The sequence below is a fragment of the Leptosomus discolor genome, chromosome 11 (genome assembly GCF_034619465.1).
Source record: "Leptosomus discolor isolate bLepDis1 chromosome 11, bLepDis1.hap2, whole genome shotgun sequence".
Classification (NCBI taxonomy): Eukaryota; Metazoa; Chordata; class Aves; order Leptosomiformes; family Leptosomidae; genus Leptosomus; species Leptosomus discolor.
In genome coordinates this window covers 15,546,546-15,568,773 of record NC_141401.1, presented here as the reverse complement: position 1 = coordinate 15,568,773, position 22,228 = coordinate 15,546,546, and the positions used below count along the sequence as shown (strand labels likewise).

At 60.5% G+C, this 22,228-nt stretch overlaps 2 protein-coding genes across 2 annotated transcripts; both read left to right on the top strand.

Annotated features, from left to right (window-relative positions):
• The first annotated feature begins 1,736 nt into the window (after positions 1-1,736).
• Positions 1,737-5,719, top strand: PRMT2IP (PRMT2 interacting protein). The gene is made up of 3 exons (XM_086471763.1): positions 1,737-4,896; positions 5,406-5,443; positions 5,697-5,719. The coding sequence occupies exons 1-2, from the start codon at positions 1,737-1,739 to the stop codon at positions 5,441-5,443; spliced, it is 3,198 nt and encodes a 1,065-aa protein (XP_086327889.1). The 3' UTR covers positions 5,697-5,719.
• Positions 5,720-8,768: 3,049 nt separating this feature from the next.
• CUNH15orf39 (chromosome unknown C15orf39 homolog) lies at positions 8,769-16,276 on the top strand. Its single transcript, XM_086471328.1, has 13 exons — positions 8,769-9,541; positions 9,719-11,393; positions 11,891-11,949; positions 12,262-12,416; positions 12,842-12,945; positions 13,054-13,112; positions 13,385-13,521; positions 13,597-13,721; positions 14,083-14,141; positions 14,528-14,682; positions 15,080-15,189; positions 15,334-15,456; positions 16,229-16,276. The coding sequence occupies exons 1-13, from the start codon at positions 8,769-8,771 to the stop codon at positions 16,274-16,276; spliced, it is 3,582 nt and encodes a 1,193-aa protein (XP_086327454.1).
• Positions 16,277-22,228: the final 5,952 nt, after the last annotated feature.

Here is a 22,228-nt window from a genome sequence, read left to right as displayed (position 1 = left end):
CACTGGGTTTGAGCTGGGACTGGGGAGAGGCAGGTCTGCATGGGACCATCCCTTGGTGTCCCCTTAGGCCAGGCTGGGCATGCGGAGTGGCAGAGCTGCAGCTGGGCAGGGGCACCCACACTGGCGGCTGGGTGGCCGGTGGAGCTGTGACCTCTGTCTCTGCCTGTGCATGGTCTGGCAGGGCTCTGCCTGCACGGCAGGGAGAGCTGGCAGGGTGTAGCGTGTGGTTTGCCAGATCAGGCGGTGTGCGGCTCGGCCCTGGACTCCAGCTATGCTGCAGAGCAGAGCCACCACGCTCGGGTCCCTTAGCTACCCTCGGCAGTCTCCCCAGATATCTACTCTGTTTCCCGTTCTGTGGAGAAGGCTTTTATCTTATCTCCATGCTCTCTTCCTCTGTTTCCTTCTTTGCTTCTCTGCTAACTCTTGCCATAAAAGGAAAATAAAACCACAGAGGGGGTGAAGAACAGACATGAGATCTTACTGCAGTCAGCCCAGCCATGGGTTTGGGGGATGCCAGGCCATGCCTGGGAGATGCTGAGTGATGTTTGGCCATGCTGGGAGGATGCTGAGCCATGGTCCAGTGATTCTTAGACAGGTCTTGGGGCTTGCTTGGGTGATGTATACAATGCTCAGTTGGCGTCAGGTGATGCTGGGGGGATATTGGGTGATGGTCCAGTGATGCTCTTCGGGCACAAGCAGTGCACGGGTGTCTCAGTGGGATGCTCAGGAGATGCTGGACAGTGCTGGGGGAGATGCTGGGGGGATGCCGGGGGATACTGGGAGGATACTCGCGATGCTTAGGGGCTGCTTAGGGGATGCAGGGCGATTCCTGGGAAGATCGGGCTGTGCTGGGACGGTCTGCCAGCTCCACCTGCTGGCATGCACTGCCTGACTCTGCGGGCCAGCACCCGGGCCCCACGGCAGCGGCAGCCCAAATTCAGGAGACCATAAGGGAGCGGGTCCCCCTGAGCTGCAGACTGCTAAAAGCCTCAAATCAGCTTGAAAAGTGAAACGAGGGGGGGGAATTTTGGGCACTCTCTGTTTGTGCCCCGACACAGTCTGCTGGCTCTTCACCTGAGCCGACCCGGCTTTGCTCCCCACTGCCTGCAACAGACGCTCATTGTGGCTTTGAAACCAAAGCGCCAAGAGCTTTTCAGGGCTTTTCCAAGGAGACGGATGGAGAAATGCTCAGCCAGCCTACCAGGATCTCCCCTGGCCAGCTTCAGGCTCCCACCCAGACTCATGCAGGGCTGCTTCAGCCAGCACTGAGGGAGGGCAGCGCCTGACCGGATCCCTAACTTCCACACTGAACATCAAGTGTTGCTTCTCAATTGGGGTGGTTTTTTTTTTTTTTTAGGATCTCTGCCAGGTGCTGGGAGAATGGGAGAAGGGAAGCAAGTCCCTTGGCAGAGGCTGACTGTGAGATGAGCAGGGCTTTCCACAGTTTCCCTCCTCTCCTTCAGCCTTCCAGTGTGATGCTGAGCACGCAATGAATAAGGAAAAGCTGCACGTGAAAACCAACATGCTTTCTCCAGCCAGTGCGTGGGCGAGGTGACCTTTGGGGAGCTCTCAGCAGACCCTGTCACCCCGTGCCGATCCACCGCAGGCTGAGTGCTTGTCATGGGCACTTGCATTGCTCAGGATTTATTTTCTCTCTCTCTCTCTCTCCCATTCAGGAAGGCCAGCTTACCTCTTCCATCGCACGCCCTGGTCAGGACGCCGGCAGCAACGTATAAATGGCCTCAAAACGGCACTTGGAGTCTCTGGACCCTGTGATTTTCAACAAGCTACCTCGGCTGGAGACAGAGCCTGCTGCCGGCTTCCCCGCCAGCCTCTGCAAATCCAGCCCCGTGCCCAACCCCGTCTCCGAAAAACATTTCAACTACAAGGGCTCCTACTTTGCTTGCCCGCTGCAAAGCCCCGATGGCCCCGAGCAGCCCCTGGCGCGCTGGAGTCCAGCGACCACCTACCTGCACTATGGCCCCGGTGCCAGCAGCCAGCCTGTGCCGACGGAGGGGCCGCTAGTGAACTGCCTCCTGTACCGACCCGAGAGCTTGGGGACCGGGCTGCAGCCCCCGGGCACCGAAAAGGGCAAGGACAGCCTGATGCGGGAGCTGCTGATGGCGAGCCCGCCACCGGCTCCGGGACACCCCTTCCCAGTGAAGAAGCCGGTGGCAGTGAACAAGGTGGCCCCCCTGGCTGTCCCCAAGCCGGTGTACAGAGCCCCCATGTGCTTCATGGACCCCAGGATGGCTCTGCCGCTGGGACCCCGAGCGGAGAGCCTGCAGCAGAGACCGGGGGATGCAGACTGGGCTCTGCCTGCTGCCGCTCCCACCAGCCACCCTTTCCACCCGAGCGAGCCCCGTGGCAGCACTGGGCTGCACAAGAGGGGTCCCCACTCCGACCCCAGCCTCCTGCCGCTGCACCCCAGTCCGGCGCTGCCTGCTAAGGAGAAGGTGGGCTCCCCCGTTGCCTTCTCCCCCTACTACGCTGCCTTTGAGAAATACAGGCCCCCCCCCAGCACCCCCTTCCTGGAAGCCAGCTGCCCCACCACCCACAGCCAGCGGAAGGTGCCCGAGGTCCCCAGCCTCAGCCTGGACCCCTGGCCCAAGCTCCAGCCGCCCGCCGCCAGCCCGGTGTACTGGGAGAGGCTGCCGGTGTGCTACCCGCACACCCACTACCCGCTGCCCCTCCATAAATCTGCCCTCCTCTACCACCCGCCGGCTCCCACCATGGAGGCACAGCCCAGCACCTTGCCCAGCACCTATAAAGGCTTTGGCTTTGCAGGGAGTGGTGAGCCCTTTCCTGGCTCTTACCTTAAGCCCCAAGCCCCAAGGAGCTACTTTCCCAGCCCCTTGGACACCTACACGCCGAGGGCAGCCAGCTCCGGCACGGTGGCATCACCACCCGCCAAGTTGGCGGTGCTGCCGAGGGATGCCGAGCCGCCGTGGCGAGCCGGCTACTTGCCGAGCCCAGGCTTTGCCTTCAGCCCCGGTGACACGGCCGTATTCGGCACCTCCTTCGCCGGCACGGAGCCGGGCTGTGAGCAGCACCGGGTGGAAAGTCCCCGGCAGCAAGAGGCGGCGAGGCACAGCAGCACTTTCCAACCCGTCTGCACCCCAGAGAAGATGCCTGGGGGCTCCGGTGGGCTCAAAGAGATGTTTCCCAAAGGAGAAGGGGGCTGGCTGAAACCCAGACAGGGGGAGCAGGAGTCCCCTTACCCAGGGAGGAGGAAGGTCAGCCCGGCCCCCCAGGAGACCCCCCATGGGGGACCACCAGCTCCCATCATTATAGGAAAGGCAGATGACTGCAAGGTCAAGGATGCAGCTAAGGAGCCTGTCCCTTCTTCTTCAGCTGCCTCCACCCTAGAGGGGCTGAAAGACCGGAGGGATGGTGAAGTTTCTCCTTCCTCCCCACCCATGCCAGTGATCAACAATGTCTTCAGCCTGGCACCTTACCGAGACTACCTGGAGGGGACCGAGAGCTCAGCCCAGGTCCCCTTCCGCAGGGAGCATCGGCAGGGGGACACCCCTCCCCAAAACACAGAGGGCAGCCGGGACCCTGCTGCACTCGGAGATGTCTCGGTGACTTCCAGCCTGCTGCCCACAGGGATGGCAGCCAGCCGGGCACTGAAGACGGGCGGGGGCGCAGCCCAGAGCCAAGGGGAAAGCTGTTACAGAAGGGTCCCTGAAAAGCCAAAGCTTGTGCCCCGAGACCCGGGGTCTCAGGAGGGCAGTCCTGGTGGGGTGGGGAGTGGGGATCCGGCCCCCGAGGACATGGTGCTGGACCTCAGCTTGAAGAAGAGACTGGTAAAAGCCAGGAAGACCCAGGGACCCATTGGCTGTGCAGAGGGGACACCGAATGGGGAGGATGTGGAGGAGGAGAAAGAAGATCCAGGGGGGAAGGTGGGGGTGGGAGAGGGGGCAAAGCCCCAGTCGCTGCCCTTGCTGCTCGACGTGGGCTCTTGGGACAAGAGCAACTTCCAGAGCTCGGCCACCTTCATGTTCAAAAAATTCAAGATCCTGCGCTCCATCCCACCCAGCACTGTGCCCCCCCAGCAGGCTGGCAGCCCCCGTGACCCCCAGCCCAGCCCGCTGCCACCGGCCCCCTCCAGCAGCATCCCCACGCCACCGCGGACCCCCCCTGCCTCCCCACCAGCCAGCAGCCCCTCAGCCCTGCAGCCCGGCCCCCAGCCCAGCACCTCTGCTCTGCAGGGGGCTCGCCCAGACCTGCAGCAGCCCCCGCTGCTCGAAGCCCCCCGTGCACCGAGAGAGGAGAGCATCTCGCTGCCCGGGCAGTGCGAGGCCCCTGGCCCACAGACGTCCACCAGCCAGTATTTCACCACCCTGCACACTTGGCTCTGCGACGTTATTTCATGCTCGGTGTCCAGGTCCCCCCCGGAGCTCCTGCGGGAGTGGTTGAAGAAAGCAGAGCTGGCGGAGGAGCTCGGAGAGATGCCCAAATCCCCGCCCAAGCCCAAGAATGGCTCCAGGATCCCCGAACCTCAGAAGCCCACCAAAGGCAAGGAGATCTGGCTGGCTTTCCAGGATGCGGCCACTCTCCTCACCAACCTGCTCTCTCAGCTGGAGACCTTCATGTTCGCTCGCAAGTGTCCTTTCCCCCACGTGGTCCGGGCAGGGGCTGTCTTCATCCCCATCCATGTGGTGAAGGAGAAGCTCTTCCCCAAGCTCCCTGGGGCCTCCGTTGACCAAGTGCTGCAGGAGCACAAGGTGGAGCTGCGCCCCACCACGCTCTCAGAGGAGAAGCACTTGAGGGACCTGGACCTGAAGAGCTGCACCTCGCGCATGCTGAAGCTCCTGGCGCTCAAGCAGCTCCCTGACATCTACCCAGACCTGCTGAACCTCCACTGGCACAACTCCATCAGGCAGCAGCTTGGTAAGTAGCCCAGCATCTCCTGTGGAGGGCTGGTGACACCAGTGGGTCCCTGGGACTCTTCCACAGGGAATCTCCAGCTGTGTCTGCCTCCCAGATGCTGCTGTTTGGCGGGAAGATCCATCGCTTGCATGGTCCCTCCGCATCCTTGTCCTACCAAGGGTTCTGCAGAATATTTAGCTTTTCTCCATGGGTTGTGGAGGGAGAAAGCTTGAGCTCTGGGGCAGGGGGTGTGGAGCTGAGGGGGTTGTCCCTGCCTGCCTGGGTGAGAAAAATCATCCCAAGGTTATTTGAGGAGGTGTTGGTCACCTCCAGGCCACCTCTCCCCCTCCAAAGGCAGTGGGGCCGGGCAGCTCAGGAACACACTGGGAGCGGGGCAGTGTGTGTACCACGTGAGAGACCTGCCACCCACGGCTGTCCCATCCCACTAGTGACAGTCCCACCACCCTTCCCTGTCCAGATGCCCTTTTGCTGCTGCTCAAGGCCATTGCCAACAACTTTATTTCTTACAGGTTCAAGCTCGCAGGCTGGCCGGCGTCCCTCCAAGTAGGTAACTCTTCTGGTGTGTGCGTTTATGTGTATTTATAGGATTTACATGTAGTTTTGTGAAGGTGTGTGCATATTTGTGTGTGTTCACTGTAATGACAGGGAGCTTGGGCTGGCAGGGGAGGAGCACACAAGTGGCCCTGCTGCCTGGGCTGGGCTGGAGGGGGTATTTGTGGCTGGAGCGGGGGTTATTCATTATTCAGGACGGAGAGTTGAAGACCCTGCCATCCCTAACAACTCTTTCCTCTCCCAGGTAGCCCAGGCGTGGAGGCACTGAAAGCTGATGGCAAAGTGATAGCCACAGAGAGCACCAAGAGAAAGGAGGCACTAAGGAATATGTCAGGGGCAACAGCCCAGCCACCCGCCCGCCAGGACAGGAAAGGGAAGGTCCCCCTTGTCCCCAGAGCGGGGTCCCCTCCTGGCAGCGACGCGGCAGGCCGGGGGCGCCCGTGCCCGAGGATGGGAACAGGTCCTCCCGGGATGCTGGGGCCTGGAAGATGATGCCTGGGGTGGAGAACGGCGGCAGGGATGCACAGCGCCGAGATGCTCCAGGGCCCTGAGCAGGGCTGGCTGGCGTGGTACCCTGGCCGGCAGGGATGGGCTCGAGCCCCTCAGGGCTGCTGGAGCTGCGCGTCTTTCAACACGTCATCTTTTAGTGCATCTCCCACCTCCATCCACAACCGGCCAGGCTGCAGCCAGTGAACTGGGAGGGAATGGCTGGAGTTCCAGTGGAGGTGGAGGGCTGCAGCGATGTTTGGACCCGCAAGGGGAGCATGGGAATGGCCACAGCCCCGTCCCCAGCCTTGGGGGAAGGCTGGCTGCTGCAGGGGTGATTTACCACGTCCCCTCCTCGAACTCGCCTCTCCTGCTTTACACATGCCGATCCCAATAAAAGTACCTTCCTCCTGGTTTTTAATCTGTAAAGTGCTACGGAGGCTTAACACAACATTAAGGGTCAAGGGAATTGCATTCTGTAGTTACAGGACTGAATTTTTTGTTGTTTTAAAGGAAGACATTTTAAAAATGTTACAAATTTACCTTTATAAGGAGCTGCTGCCTTCAGGTTATGTGGGATTTGGGGTTTTTTTAAATATAGTAATTTATATTGTTTTTTTTTATTTAAACTGATGGCTTCACTTGTTTACTGTGCTGGACTACGGCAACGGGAGCGATACCGTTCGGGCTGAGTTTCAGTCCCGATTGTAGCTGAAAAAGGCTGCAAGAAAGATTTGAAGACTGTTAAAGAAAACCACTTTACAACACAGATCCCAGCTGTCCCGAAGGAGAACGTGGGAGATGCACATTTAGAGATGACCTTGATCGAGAAGTGGTGACCCCGGTGTGAGGGGCAGGGGAGGCGAGCAATGCTGCGAGACCCTGGCAGGAGAGATCCTTTCCACCCCACGGGCACTGGAGGGGTGATGGCATCCCAGGGGGGATCCCGGCAGCCAAGGAGGGACTCCCCCTCGCTCGATCTGCAGCAGCAGCACACAGCAGAGGCCTTACAAACTCGACACTCAGGTGCTTTTCCAGCTGACAGACACAAGGCGTGGAGGAACAAAATGAGGATTTTTATTTTTTTTTTTAATTTCACTACAGGAAATATTTATTTTAAACTAAGAAAAAAGAGGGGAAAAAAAAGAAAAAAAAACCCTACCCAAAACGTACCATAGACTGGTTTTAGCCGAAAGATGTGTTTACTGGCTTGGGGAGGCAGTGGCTGCCGCTGCCATGTTTTCTGTGGGTGCCTTTCTGGTTTTCCACTGGGATATACCGGCCGTGTCAGGGACAGGGAAGGGGGGGAACACTGCTATTCTCCTCACTCTCCCTTGCCACGCCATGTCTGTGCATAGCACTGTAAAGTGACTTGGAAAGCAGTGTTTATTAATAATATTGTCATTTTTATATGTATATAAGGTTCCAGAGAAGAAAGTTCTTTCACTTTATTTAATATTTTTTAAGAATATGAATTTTAAGAAGTGCCTCGCCCAATTAAAAGGGTTTGGCTCTTTCCAAACATGTCATGCTTCAGTCTCTGCTTGCCAGCGTGGGCACAATGGGACTTTGCTGGGGACGGGGGGAGGTCCCAAATCAGCACCTAGCATTGCCTGGCTAGCTGGGCAGAGCAAACCACAGGTTTGGGCCACCCATCCAATGCACTTGCCTGCTTCTCCCTACAAGCCATGAGGGATGTGCCCAGCCCCTCTGCTAGAGGGCTGGATCTGGGGGTGCCCGGGGGTGCAGGGATCCCTGTGGGTCACCCGTTGGTAAGGGAGCATCCATGAGGGGTATGTGCTGAGCCCCCCGGCTGACAGCCCGGGAGGAGGGTGCTGGCAGAGGCGTCTGTGCATCAGAAACCGGGCAGGAGAGCCGTGGGGTGCAGCAGGGATGGCACCGGTCCCCCAGGGCTCCTCTGCCAGCCGCTGGGGCGATGCACCCCGGGCTGATTCAGCAGGGACCCCCAAGACACCTTACCCCTTGTGAGCCTCCATCAGAAACACAAAATTTGCCTGGGTCTGAGAGCTAAGCACCCCAAGCCACATTTTTCAGCCCAAATTGCTGGAGCCCAGCAGGGGAACAGTGCTGCCATGACCCGCTCTCCACAAATAGGGCGTTTTGAGGAGCATCCATGGTGTTTGGGGAACAACCTGCCTGGAGGAATGAGCACACATGCTCCTTCCTCTGCCAAGGGCTTAATGAGGAGCAGAAAGAAGCTGGGACCCCTCCAGCCGGGAAAGAACTTCACCTGGGGGAGTGCAAATGAGTTTGTGTGTTAATTTGGAGCAGCTGGAATGGAGCCACGCTCCCACCCCCTCGGGAAATGAGATAAAAGCACAGGGCTGGGGTAGGGGCTTGGTGCTCTCTCCTTGGGTGCTGTCAGGTAAGGGGGGGGGGGGGGGGGGGGCAGGGGGGGGGCAGCAGCAGGTGGCTGGGAAAGTCTTGCTGTCCCTGGTGAGGTTATCTGGGAACACGTGGGTGTTTTGGGCAGGGAATGAGGTAATGTCTGAGCTCAAGGCTGGTTACAGCCCTGCTCTGCACCAGGAGCCTCCCTAGCACCTCCTGAGAGGTGCTGAGGCTTGACATGAAATTTCCTGAGCTGGGGAAGCTGCTTAGTGCTGCTGGAGACCAGGGAGATGTTTTGATGAGGGGCCTCCCAGCTCTGGTGGGTGAAACACTCTGTGGCTGGGCCAGCTGCTGTCACTGGGGTGGGCTCAAGTGTGGGGGGAGCTTGGAGGGACCCAGCCTAAAGCTCCTGCTGTTCCTCCCCACAGCTGGGCTCCCCCATGGCCTCTCCCAAGCAGAGCCGAGGGGTAGGACCACCAGGCCCCATGGACATTGCTGCCCTACAGCCAGAAGTGATGCTCCGTGGTGAGAGGGAAGGGGCTGTGGCCACGGCCCTGGGTCCTGCTGGCCCTGTGGCCACCGCTGCCAGCAGGCTGTGGTGCAAAGCCTTCCTGGTGCTGGCCATCTGCCTCTCTGCCACTGCTCTCCCCTACGGCCTGGGGACTTTGGCTGCTCTGCCCCAGGCCACCCCGGGGTCCCTGCCTCCTTCCCACACTCGTCAGGACTCGCCAGCCTCCCAGCAAGGGGTAGGTGATGATCTGGTGACAACACATGGGGACCTGCTCAAGGAACCAGCGATGCAGCAGCATGGGAGGGTGCTGACGGGCTCTGTGGGCACCCCAGGCTCTTTTCTGGGGTCTGAAGGAGGCATGAGCCATGGTACAGATGCTGAGGGATGGAGCCTGGAGACACCGACCACAGCCACTGCCTCTCCTGTGACAGCTCTGACCTCACCACAGTGGCAGTCTGGATCTGGGCACAGGGAAGGGCTTGGGTTGGGCACAGCAGGGGCTGCGATGCTGTCCCCTGCGCAGCGGCTTGGCACAGAGGTGCCTGCTATCTCAGCTCAGCTCCCCCAGACCACGGGTGGCCCCAGCCCTGGCTCCCAGCACCACCCTGCTCTGGGAAGCCTCCGTGGCACAGGACCAGGCTTGAGTGATGTGGCGCAGGTGCCTGCAGTGACCTCGGCCTATGGCCTTGGGTGGCCAGCAGGCACAGCAGAGCCCCGGAGTCCAGCGGGGAGGGCTGGGGGCACCCCCCGTGCTCTGGGTGAGCTGTCTGCCCAGTTCTCTGCCACTTCCCCGGCACGGCTGCAGCCTCCCTCCCTGCCCACGGCTGCCTCCGGCCCCTCCACAGGGGCTGCCTGGCTGGAGGTGGTGCCCACCCAGCCGGTCTCACCTGAAGGGGCTGCTGGGGGGGCTCGCGTCCCATCTGATGCCCCGGCACATGCAGGGTCAGCATGGACACTGGTGGGTACTCCCTCCCAGAGCCACAACACAGCGGACCAGCCCGGAGGTGACAATACACTGGTCCTTGGGGCATCCCTTGACCATCAGACCATGCCCTGCAGAGCAGATTTCAGCCTGGCTCCAAGCTCGGAGCCTCCTGCTGTGGTCACAGCCAGCGATTTGCCTTCTCGGGCCAGAGCTGCGACAGCAGCACGGGGTCCCAGCAGTGTGCCTGCATCTGATCAGTCTACAGCCAGTGCCTTCCCTGATGTCCAGCATGGAGCTTCTGTTGCTGGAGCCGCAATGAGGAGCCACAATGGGCAGAAAGAAGAGGTGAGGCCAAGCCCTGGCCTGCCTGACCTTGGAATAGGTGAAGACCGCACCACTGCTGCTCACTGGGTGCCCGTTCCAGGGGTGCCCTCAGCTCTGCCAGCAGAAAGGACATCCAGCTTGACCGAAACGCATCCTGGCACTGTGTGGGTCCCCTCTGCTGTGACACCCCAGATGCTCTGGGACACAAGGCCTGCTGGCGCCTTCCCGCAAGGTGAAGACGCTTTGCTGGTGGACACTGTCTCAGCCAAGGTCCCAGGAAATGGGTCTGGACTTCTGGCCACTGTCTCGGCACCACTTCCCAGCGCTGCATTGGCTCATGATGTCAACCACCCACAAGTGCTGGCTCCCTTCCTTCCTACAGCAGAGGCTGGGGGACCTGCTGTCACCTCTTCCCTCCCTGCACAGCAGGCTCTGCTGACATCAACAGAAGCTCACCCTTCCCCTGCTCAGACCAGCGTCCCCAGTGCTGCAGGTCCCACTGTGACTGGGGTGAGCTCAGCAGCCCCTGATGCCATTCCAGAGCCTGGAGCAACCAAAGCCCCCTGTAAGGATGAAGCTGCTACAGTGGCTGCCCCCTCTCCAGGAGCTGCAGGTGTGACACATGGCTCCCCGCTGGGGTCACCTACCCAGAAGCCATCTCTGCATCCAGATCCCTTCCTCATGACAGCATCTGAGGACGGACCCGCTGCAGGGCAACGCCAGGCTGTGAAGGTGGCGGAGATGAGTGTGCTGCCTGGACAGGCGTCTGTGGCAGAAGCTGGGCACAGCGAGCCCACGATGGTGTCGGTAGGCCCCACTGCTGCTCCAGCAGGACCTCCAGGGCCCACCCATGACAGCCCAAGCTCTGTGCTTCCTCCTCCCAGCTCCAAGAACCCTGCTTCAAAGCATTGCACTGAGGCTGTGCACTACACCAGCACCACAAGCTCACCTTCTCCACCCTACCTGCTGACTTCCACCGGACCTGTGCGTGCTGCCAGCTCCCTGCTCAGCTCTCACACCCTGGCTGCCCCAGCAGGAGTGACTCTTGACGCTCAGTCCATGTTCAGTCACTCTGTCACCTCCCAGCACCCCTCCACAGCCAGTGAGCATCTCCCTGCAGCTACGGGAGAGGCCTTCACCCCAGCTGAGCTGATGACGATGGGCAAACCTGGCTCCCCAGGGGCGAAGCCCCCTGCATCCCACCACCCGGGGCTCCCCTCTCTTGCACAGCCTCTGCCCGCACACGTGCTGCCCTTGCAGTTCCGGCTGTTGGGCATCGCTTACACCGAGGCTCTGAGCAGCAGGGATTCGAAGAGCTACAGGGAGCTGGAGGAAGAAGTGAGGCTGATGGTGAGTGCAGGAGCTGGTTGGTGGAGACATTGGTACTTCTGGGTGCGGCTGAGAAGCTAGTGCATCAACCACAGCAAGCCCTGCTGGGGTGAGGAGCCTGCAGGCTGCGTCAGCCCTGACTTGGTCTATCACCCACCTAGGCATGGTGGAGACAAGTAAATCCCTGGTACTGCTCCACAGGAGCTGGAGTGGGATGTTTGGTTTGAGGTGGGACTGGACTCGCCTCACCTCTGGCAGCTAACAGGGCCATTGCACACTGTGGTGGTGCTGGGGTATTCCCTCCGGGGTGCTGGTTCTAGGCTGATGGGAGCCCTGGGTATGCCAGCTCAGCCATGACTATCCCCAGAGGCCTGGCATACCCTGGGGTAACGGCATGTCCCACCCTGGGCAAACTGAGCTGGCTTCCCTCTATTTATTGCACACCTCCTGGTACATGTCCCCTTCACATGGAGGGGCTTGTAAAAGCTTCTCTGTTAACAGGTGCTTCTTACTTCCAGCTGAACCAAATGCTGTCCACCTATGAGACCTTCCTGCAGGCAAATGTCCTTGAGTTCATGTGAGTATGCAGCTCTGCCCCGGGGCAACAGATGGAGAGGGTGGGTTTGGCTTGGAGGGAAGGGTTTGCCCAGCAAAATGCTCCAGATGAGTCTTGTGAGAGGCTATGCTCCCTCCCCAGTGTCATTGTCCCAAGGGATCCCTGGTAGAAAGTGTCTGAAGCTGCAGATAAAGTGACCTGAGACCTCTTTGGATGGGGTGTTAATGTGAGGACGATGGGGCTCTAAAGCTGCTCCCAAAGGGGAGGTGGGCGGGGCTCTAAAGCTGCTCCCAAAGGGGAGGTGGGCTGCACATCATCTCATCTCCCTCCCAGGAATGGCTCGGTGGTTGTACGAGGGGAGGTTCTGTTCCGGGGGGATACTCCTGCTCCTACCAACTCCCACCTCATCCGGACAGTCGTCACAGAAGCGAGCAGGGGAAAGAGCATCTTCAGCTGGCAACTGGAGACACAATCTGTCCAGTCCAGTGGTAAGCCATGGAGATCTTCCCACAGCAGAGCTACTGCTGTTGAGTGTCCTCACTGTACCTTTATCAAAGCCAAAACCTGCCCAGTTTGGACTTCAGGCTTCACCTTCACTTAACATCCCTGCTCCTGACCCATGCAAAACCCTTTAGTGTTAAGAATGCTGGAGACCACATCTGCAGCAGCTGAACCTGTGTGGTCCAGTGCTTCTGCTAAAAGCTCTGGCTTCCCCTCCTTGGCCTGCCTCTCCTGCCCTGGGAGGTGGTAGATCCCAAGCCCTTCCCACCACAAAAGGTATTAATCTTCACTCAGCTGCCCTGCTGGCTTCTGCTCTCAGCATGTGGCAGAGGAGGAGCTCAAGGCTGGCTGGTATCTCCCAAGGAAAGTGGAGGAACAGGTATGGGCATAACTGTCTTCTGAACTCTTTTAGGCTTCAGCCTGGAGAACCTGGACCCAGAGAAGCTGTCCATCTCTCTTTCTGTCCTCCAGCCTGGGAGGAGCAGGACAGACCCCCTGGAGAGGCTGAGGAGTGAGGTAAGGCAAGCCTTGGTGGCCCTTCCAAATGATGATGCTGGGAAAATGGTGTGATAACATGCCCTAAATCAGGGGCAGGGTGTGAGCTATTGTCTCCCCTTCCTCTAGGTGACTTCATCTCTTGGTGCCCTCTACGATGTGAGGAACTTCACTATCACGCAGCTCAAGTATGGGACACAGTTACCCCTCTCCAAAGCTCTTCCTTGTCTTACCTTTGCTACCTCTCGTGTACTCAGCAGCTAATTTCCAATGCTGTGAAGATGGAGAGGACTGGTTGTGCTGCAGTGGGAAAACTGTGCAGCTGGTGGCAAATACTGTAACTGAGCACCTTCCCTGGGCTGAGTAGTCATGTGTTGCTGAAAAAAAGCCAGCAAGGGTGTGCTTGGTGAGCCTGGTCCCAGCCCTTCTGCCTTGCTTAGAGCCCTTCTCTTCCCCTTAGAAACCTCAGTGGGCACCTGGAGATCACTGCAGACATCTACCTTGATACGATTGTTCATGCTGATGTTGCAGAGGTTCTGCAGGCCTTGACAACGCTCTCCACCCTCTCTGTGGAACTGACCTCCCTCTCAGTGGATGGTAAGGACAGTCCCTGTGTGTGGTAGGGCCTGCTGCCAGCTCTCCTCACCTAGCACTCATGTCTCGCCTTTTCAGGAGCCAAGCGTGACCTGCAGGTTTACCCAGTCTCCTTCCTCATCATCAACAGACATTTCAGTGAGAACCTTCTGGATCCACTTGCTATAGAGTACCAGGAGCTCACCAGAGACCTTGGTGATGCGGTAGGCATGGCTGGTGGGAGGGGGCCAGGATCCTCCCAGGGTGCTGAGAAAAGGAGGCTAAGGACCCCTGGAGGAAGGAGGACTGCTTTGGGGTTGTCCAAACCAGCCCCTCAACTCCAGTGCCATGGCTGATACGGGCTGAAGGCAGGCACTGATGCTTTAGTGGCAGGAGGTTTTGTCTCTGGTGGTGGTTCAGGCCACCACAATGCAGCCAGGAACCTGGAGGTGATAGGGGACTGCAGCTGCCCTATGTCCCTGCCGTAGTGGCTCTCCCAGCTCCACCATGGCTGTGGAAGTGGTGGTCTGGCTGGGTGACACCCCCCAAAGTCTGCTGGGGTGCTAAGCGAAACCTCTCTTCCAGGTGGCAAGAGCCCTGAAGGACCAGAGGAGCTTCCTGCAACTGGTGATCAGAGGATTCCTGTGAGTGGGAGCAGAGGGTCTGCCAGGGCAAGAGGGAGGGGCAGGGGTGTGCAGAACCAGGGAGGTCTCCCTACAACCATCAACCAACAGGTCATGGCTGTCAGGTGTACTGTCTTCAGCCACAGAAGGCTTTGCAGCAGGCAGCTGAGGTCAAGCATTTACCCACTGTCTCAGGAGTGACTTGCTGGACACCCAGGGATGCCCCTTCCATCCCAAAGAGCAGATGCAAAACTAATGCCTCCCTGAGTGCAGAGGCATCCTCCTGGGGCCCCTCTGAGCAAAACCAGCCAGGAGTTTGGCTGTGCCCATGGCCATAGCCCAGCATGTGGCTTTGGGGTCACGGTGGGACTGGCAGCTGCTGGAGCTCTTCCCAATTCTGTCCACAGGCCTGGCTCCTTGATCTGCCATGGGGACCTGGTCTTCCAGCACCCTGCTCCGACTAGTCTGGAAGTTTTGGAAGCACTTGTGCTCTCAGTTGGGCCAAACAAGGCTTTGGCTGGTTCAGACTTCCAGGTGGACCCATACTCTCTTGCTGTGGGAGGTAAGCTTCCCTTGGGGGTGTGGGTGTGCCAGCTTGTGGCTCTCTGCTTGCTGTGTGAGCAGAGTAGATCAACAACCAACTACATCCAGATCCCTTATGCAAAGGGAGGGTGAGAGGTCTTGGCTGGTGAGGTGACCAGCTTGCAACGGTTGAGCTGAAAGTACAATTCTAGTAACAACCATGCCCTGTCCCTCTGCACAGCCTGGAGGGATTGGAGACAGACCCGGCTGGCATAGGGTAGGAGGGAAGGGTTATCCGGAAAGCACATGGAGGGTGTCAGCTGGATATTATCGGCATCCTATATATTGCCTCCTGTGTCCTGAAGGAGAGTGGGTGGCTGCCACCTCGTGGCCTGTCCTGTCCTGTGGGCTGTGCTAACTGCTGTGCCCTGCTCCAGAGGACACCCTGGAGCCCCCCCTGCCCGAACCAGGCTTTCCTGAGTACGGTGTGGCCATCATGGTTGTGTGCGGCCTCTGCATCATTACGGCTCCCATCATCTTGCTGGTGGTAAGGGTGATGTCTGTCTATCTCCTGGGTTGGATGGAAACAAGCTGGGGCAAAGCGGCCCTGGTCCCTGTGTGAGGGGAGCACAGAGCAGGGGGATGGGTGTGGGCCCAGGCATGGCTGCAGCCTCCATGTTCTCCTCCCTAGTGGCTGAGGATCAAGAGGCTTGGCTGGAGCGACGTGGCCCTCCTCTGGGGCAGAAGAGACCCTGAAGTGGGGACCCAGACCCTGGAAATGGATGACCAAGGGTTCTGGGCATCCTCTGAACAGGCAAGCGGCCTTCACAGTCCCTGGAGTTAGTCTCTGTGCCTTGGAGCACAACTGCTTTTCCTGTTGTACCTGGTGATGGTCCTGGGCAGTGTCAGGAGTTAGAGACCCCCTTGGGAGGGGGGGGGAAAGGAGCCCTCACCCCCTGCCCTTGTTGGAAGTGGGCACAGTAACTTCTCTCACCCACAGGGCCCTGAAGATGCTCATACACTCTTGCAAAATGACTCTGCCTGATGAGAAGATGCTGCTAATGTGGGGTGAGGCCGAAGAAGGCTTGTGGGGGGGGAGAAATGCCTAGAAGATGCTCATTGGGCTGCAGCTGCCAAATGCTCCCTGAGAAAGATGCAGGTTCAAGTGTATAAAGGAATAACTTTGTATGTTGTACTTTAATAAACTGCTTATAGAATGTCAACCCCAACTGTCAACAGGCTCTGCTTCTGCTGTATGGGTGGTGCTGAGCCCTCCTGGCCTGGGCTCCTGCCCACCAGCTCTATCCTGCTGCTCTAACAGGCATCAAGCAGCTGAGCTTGGTTTTCTCCAGCTCTTGACTAACTACTCTGTAGTGCTAAGGTGTTAAAAGGCCAAGAAAAGGGTTCCCCCCCAGCCAGCCCAACAAGGGGTACACCCTGGGTAAAGCACTGCTCTGTGCTGGGTGCTTCCCTTCACCCCAGCAGGTGAAGCACCCTGTGATGGGGGCTGTTATTGCTATCAGGTGATGTTTTTCCACCCAAAAGCTTGGGATTTTTCCCCTGTCTCACTGCATGCTCTTCCCCAGTGTGTGGGCCTGTGCTCTGTGTGGAGGCAGAAAGCAGGCTGTGTGTAAAGACACTCAAAGGAATTTTGGTTGTGTTTTTTATTCTGTACTCAAAGGTCATCCAGTCCCATGGTTCTCCAAAGCAGGCACAGACAAGTCTCTCTGTGGTGAGGGGGCAGAGCTGACCCCATCCTGCTCTTGTGGTGCTGGGCCCCGCTTGCACCTGCTGAGAGCTGGTCCTGTGGGAGCAGGGTGCTGGGGTGCTGCTGATAGGGATGTGCTGGGCTCCTTTCCAAGGGGGAGAGGGGCTAAACCCAGCCTTTTCCTGTGATCTGCAAGATGAGGAACCCACTTAATGCTCCTCAACTTGCTCCTGCCTGGAAATGACCCACAAGCAGTAAGTTCCTGGCGGGGGGGTTGGGGTGAGGGGGTGGAACCTGCTGCATCCTCAAACCTCGAGGAAAATCGGAGCTGGGGCACACAAAGGCACAAAGCAGCCACCACTGCTGCTTCCCAACTCAAAGCTGTAGGGTTGGCTTTGCAAACTGAGGGCTGAGCGCTTCCTCAGAACTGACTCACCTCTTCTCTTGGATGTCACCTACCCCCAGCACGTGAGCAGAGAGTAATAAGCAGAACCCAAAGCCCAACCAGACCAGTTCTGCTGCACTTAGGAGGAGAAAAGGAAGGGATTCTACAGAAACCTCTTTAAATGCTGGTTTTCTAGAGGTGACACTTACTCGAAGGTGCAGGCAGGGAAAAGCAGTGAGGAAAGCAAGTGTGCCAAAAAAGGGGGAATCCCAACTGTGGGGAAATACCAGCAGCTTGGCAAGGAGAGCGGTAAACGTGCTCAAGTGACTTGCAGCTGGGGTGTGGAAAAACACCTGTATCATGCTAATTGTTGCTTAGTTTTGTGTGTTTGACAAGTAGAACACCCATGTTTTGATATCATAGGCCTGTGATAGACTTTGAGCTGCTTCGTTGAACACGCCTGAGATTCCTGCCCTGCTACAGGAAAGATTGAAGCACAGTGGAAAACTACGCCTGTGCAAATCCCCAAAATACAGGTGAAACCTGCAGGGTCGGCCATCTTCCAGTGAGGATGGAGCTCTATGGGGCCAGTGTCCCCACCTGCTGTGTCCCTGCCTGGCTGCTGTTTTGGGGATCCCCTAGCTGGCGAGGTAACAAAAATAAATTTACTCTTTGCATTTCAGACGTGGTTCTGTGGCGGTCCCTGCGTCCCGCCTGTGGCTGCTCACACACCAACAAATGGGCTGAACCAGCATGACAGTCCACCTGGCAAAACCAGACTGTAACAAGGTAAAACAGGCAGGAAAAAAAAGTAATAAATATCCTGGTCCACCTACAAACGACATGGCAGGGCTGTTTGGCAGTTGGGGTTCGCCGGGGTGAAGGGCTGGGGCCTGGCAGCCGCCCTGCTCCAACGCTGTCCCCGAGGTCCCACCAGCAGCGTCCCTCTTGCCTGTTCCCCGCCACGGCCCCAGGCCGAGACCCGTTGCGCTTTGCCGGTGCCACCGCCGTGTCACCGTGCTCCCGGGTGACCCAGCCGCGGCCCCGCTGGGGCAACAGTCGGAGCCGGCTCCCCGGCCCCTGCCCCCGCCTTGGGGACTCTCCCTCTTCCACAGGCGTGGGGGGACAAAACGGCCCCGGACCGACTGCTCCCCGCCCCGGCCCCAGCAGCCACGGGGAGGGCGGGGGCCCGGAGCGGGGAGGGGCCGGGCGAAGAGGCGGACTGCGCGGGGCCGCCCCGGTCCTGCCTTCTTGCCTGCCTGCCTGCCTCCCTCCTGGGTACGGCCCCGCCCGTTCCCCGCAGGCCCCCGTGCCGCCGCCGCCGCTCCGGGAGGCACCGCTGCTCGGCGGAGGCGCGGGAAGCCTCATGCTGCCCCGCTCGGCTGCGTCCCGCTCCCGGGGCGCTCCCGGATCCGGCGGCGCGGGATCGCCGCGATCTCAGGCCCTTCCCGGCTCTGGGGGCTTGAACCGAGCCCGGGCGCGGCCTCGCCGCGGAGCCGCCGCCCGCCCTCCCCGGGACCCAACACCGCCTGCCGGGCTGCGGCAGCAGGGCCCGGACCCCGCGGGCTCTCGGCGCGGGGCCGGATTGAAGGGACGGGCCGGGATTGGGCGGAGAGGAGACGGGTGGGGCGGGGCCGGATTGAAGGGACGGGCCGGGATTGGGCGGAGAGGAGACGGGTGGGGCGGGGCCGGATTGTGTGATCGCAGATGGGCGGGGCAGGGCCGGATTGAAAGAATGGGTCAGGATTGGGCAGGAGACGGGAGGGGCACGGGCCGGGATTGGGTCAAAATGAGGTGGGCGGGTCGTGGCCGGGCAGGCTTGGATTGGTGGGACCGGGCGGTGGCCTGTGCCAGGATTGGCTGGGTGTGTCGGGGGCGGGCCCGGAGGCTGTAGGACGCGTGCGCGGGCCTCGGCGTCGTCAGTGCGGAGCGGCGGCGGCGGGGAGCGGAGGCTGCTGCTGGTGCTGCCGCCGGCGGGCCGAGGAGCGCCGGTGAGCCGGGCTGCGGAGCGGGAGAGCGGGCTGGGCGCCTACCGGGGCGGGCCCGCGCTGTGCTCCGGGGCTGGGAGAGGCGTGGCCGGGAGCCGCGGGCCGGAGGCGGTTCGGGGGCGGCCCCGGGCGGGCGGCGTGCCGGGTGGGAGCGCGGGGCCGGCCCGTGTGGGTGCCCGGCGGAGGAGCCGGCCGCCGTCCCGCCGGCCGCTCCCCGCTGGGGTTGTGCCGCGGGGGTTCGTGCGGCGCCGAGTGGGTTCCGGGGGGGCGGCGGCCGGTTCCGGGCGGCGAGTCCCGAGCGTGGCCGGAGCCGCAGCGGGAGCCCGGTCGGGGTTCGGGGCGTCCCCTGGGCGCCGGGGCTGCGCTGGTGGGGCTCGGGCCCGGCGGGGCGGGGCCTTGGGCTTAGCTAATAAAGTAATTGAAGATGGTGGAAGAACTGCTACTGGTTTATTCTGTTACTGTGAACACGGTGTGTAACAGCTCAATAAAGTGTGACCAAGCTCCCTCAGGCTTTCCCCGGGCGCTGCCCCTGGTGCCCCGGGGCCGGTCCCTCCCCGCGGGAGGTGCCCCCCGTTCCCAAGCACTCCCTGCCCGGGCCCGGGGCTGCGGGTGGGTGCGCAACCCCGTCCCTCGGCGGGTTTCGGCCCCTGCCCTAGAGGCCGAGGGCCGCCTTTGGGGCTGAACCACCGGCTCAGCGCTTGGGCTGCGCAGCCAAAAGCCGCCCAAGTGCTGCGGTTTGAGAGCGGGGAGCGGAGCCAGGGCTGCGCTTCCAGGCCTGGGAACCAGCCGGGGGTTGGGGCTCGGGGCCGTTTTGGGGGCTTGGAACTGGCCCGAGCGCTGCCTTCTGAGATGGGGAACCAGAGGCCAAGTGGCTGTTCCCAGCACCCAGACGGCAGCTCGGGGGGTGGGGGGGAGGGATCAGGGCCGTAGGGCCCTCACCGGGGGTGGGGGTCTGGTCGTGTTTGCCCCTGAAGCATAGGACGCTGGCATGCACCAGGCCGAACTCAGTGCCTGAGGTGGGGGCTGGGGGACCAGTGCTTTAATCGGGGTTCGCACACACGAATGAAGGCAATATTGGGACAGGGGTGATATGTGAGTGATGGCAGTGATTGATTTATGACCTTGTCAACAGCCCCAGTGCTGCTGTGGGAAGCAGGAGCAGCTTTCACGTGGAGGCCGAGGGAAGATGCAGAGCTGAGGTAAAGATGGCAGGGCTGGAGCTGAAATAAAATGTGTAAGGGTAGAGCTAGACGTGAAGAAACCAGCGTGGGGCTGGAGCTGACACAATGTGGAGCTGGAGTTCTGAAATACAAATTGTAGAGCTGGGACTGAAATATCAACTGTGAGGCAGAGGTGGAGCTGAAACAAATCCTGTAGACTAAGATCTGAGATAAAAACTGTCAGGGTGGGGCTGGGCTGGAATACAGACCATAGGGCTGGAGCTGAAATAGAGATGCTGCCCCTGGTGCTGGAGCTGAACTAAATGCTGTAGGGCTGGAGCTGAAACACCAACTGCAGGGGCAGATCCGAATGCAGAGCTGGAGCTGAAGTAAATGCTGTAGGGCTGGAGCTGAAACACAGACCCCAGGGCTGAAATACCGACTGCATGGCTGGAGCTGAGACAACACGGTGCTGGGGCTGAAATAGAGACTGTGGAGCTGGGCCAGAAATAGAGACTGTAGGGCAGGGGCTGAAATCTCAGAGAGCTGGAATAAAGGTGGTAGGGCTGGGGCTGGAATAAAGGCTGGGGCTGAAAGAGTCCAGAGCTGGAGCCTGAACAGGGACTGCAGGGCTGGAGCTGAAATACTGCAGAGCTGGAGCTGAAATGGCAACTGCAGGAGCTGATCCCAATGAAGAGCTGGAGCTGAAATGCAGGATGGGCTGGGGCTGGCCTGATGCAGAGCTGGAGCTGAAATAAATGCTATGGGGCTGGAGGGGAAACGATGCAGGGCTGAGCTGAAATCAAACCCATGGTGCTGGGCAGAAATACAGACCTTGGGGCTGGGCAGAAATACAGACCTTAAGAGCTGGAGCTGAAATAAAGACCCTGGGGCTGGAGCTGACAGGGTGCAGAGCTGGAGCTGAAATAAAGACTGCAGACCGATACTGTGGGGCTGGGGCTGGGCTGAAGTACAGACCGTGGGGCTGGAGCTGAAATACAAACACTGCCCTGGTGCTGGTGCTGGAGCTGAAACAGACCCCAGGGCTGAAATACCGACTGCGTGGCTGGAGCTGAGACAACACGGCGCTGGGACTGTCACTGGAGCTGGAGTAAAGACCGTGGAGCTAAAATAGAGAGTGTAGGGCAGGAGCTGAAATCTCACAGAGCTGGAATAAAGGCTGGAGCTGCAGCTCAGATAGAGACTGGAGAGCTGGAGAAGCAACGGCGCAGCGCTGGAGCCAAAAATCAAGGCTGTAGGGCAGGGGCTGGAGCTGAAATAAAAGCTGTGGGGCTGGGGCTGAAATAAAGATGGTGGGAGAGGGGCAGGGGCTGACCCAACATAAAGCTGGAGCTGAAATAGAAACCGAAGGGCTGGGGCTGGAATACAGACCGTGGGGCTGGGGCTGAAACAGGGACTCTGGAGCTGAAACGGCGACTGTAGGGGCAGATCCGAATGCAGAGCTGGAGCTGAAATAAAGACTGTAGATCAATACTGTAATAATAGTAAATAATTAAATACCCCCAGGGAGGGTGTCTCTAGCAGGGCCCTGGGCAGCTTGTTCCAGTGCCTGACAACCCTTTCGGTGGAGAAATTGTTCCCGATACCCGATCCAAACCTCCCCTGGCACAACTCGAGGCCTTTTCCTCTCGTCCTACTGCCTGTTGACGCTGCAGGGCTGGAGCTGAAATAGCGACCGTGGGGCTGGAGCCGAAGCAACTGCTGTGGGCCCGGTGGGGAGACGGAGACCCTGGGGGCGAGCCGGGGCCGGGGGCGAGCCGGGGCCGGGGCCGCCGGCGCCGCAGCCCCGCGGGTGCGGCCGGGCTGGAAGGAGGGTCCGGGGGCTGCAGGGCCTCGCTGGGGCCCCGCCCAGCAGCCGCCCCCGGGAAGGGGGAGCCCGGCCCGGGGCGAGGGCGCAGCTCGGCCCGGGGAGCCCCCGTGGAGCCCGCAGCCGCCGCCCCCGGCCCCGCTGCAGCCGCGCTCTCGGCCCGGGACCCGCCGCGGCCCCGCCGGGCTCCCCGGCGCCTGCCCCGCTCCGCCCGCGGCCCCCGGTGCCCGTTCCCGCGGAGCCCGCGCCTTCCCCGGCTCGGCCCCTTCCGCCCGGCCCCCGCCCCGCGGCCGCCCCGGCCCGGGCCGCCTCCCCGCGGGAGGGCGGGGGCGGGGCTGGGGCGGCACCGGGGACTCTTCCGCCCCGGGGCTCCCTGGGCTGGGGGCGGGCGGGGCCCGGAGCCGGCCGGGGGAAGCGGAAGGACCGGGCCGGGCACTCCCAGGAGGCCGGGAACGCGGCGGGAGGCGCTTACACGGGCGGGGCGACGAGCGGCCGGGAGCGGTTCCGGGTCGCGGCG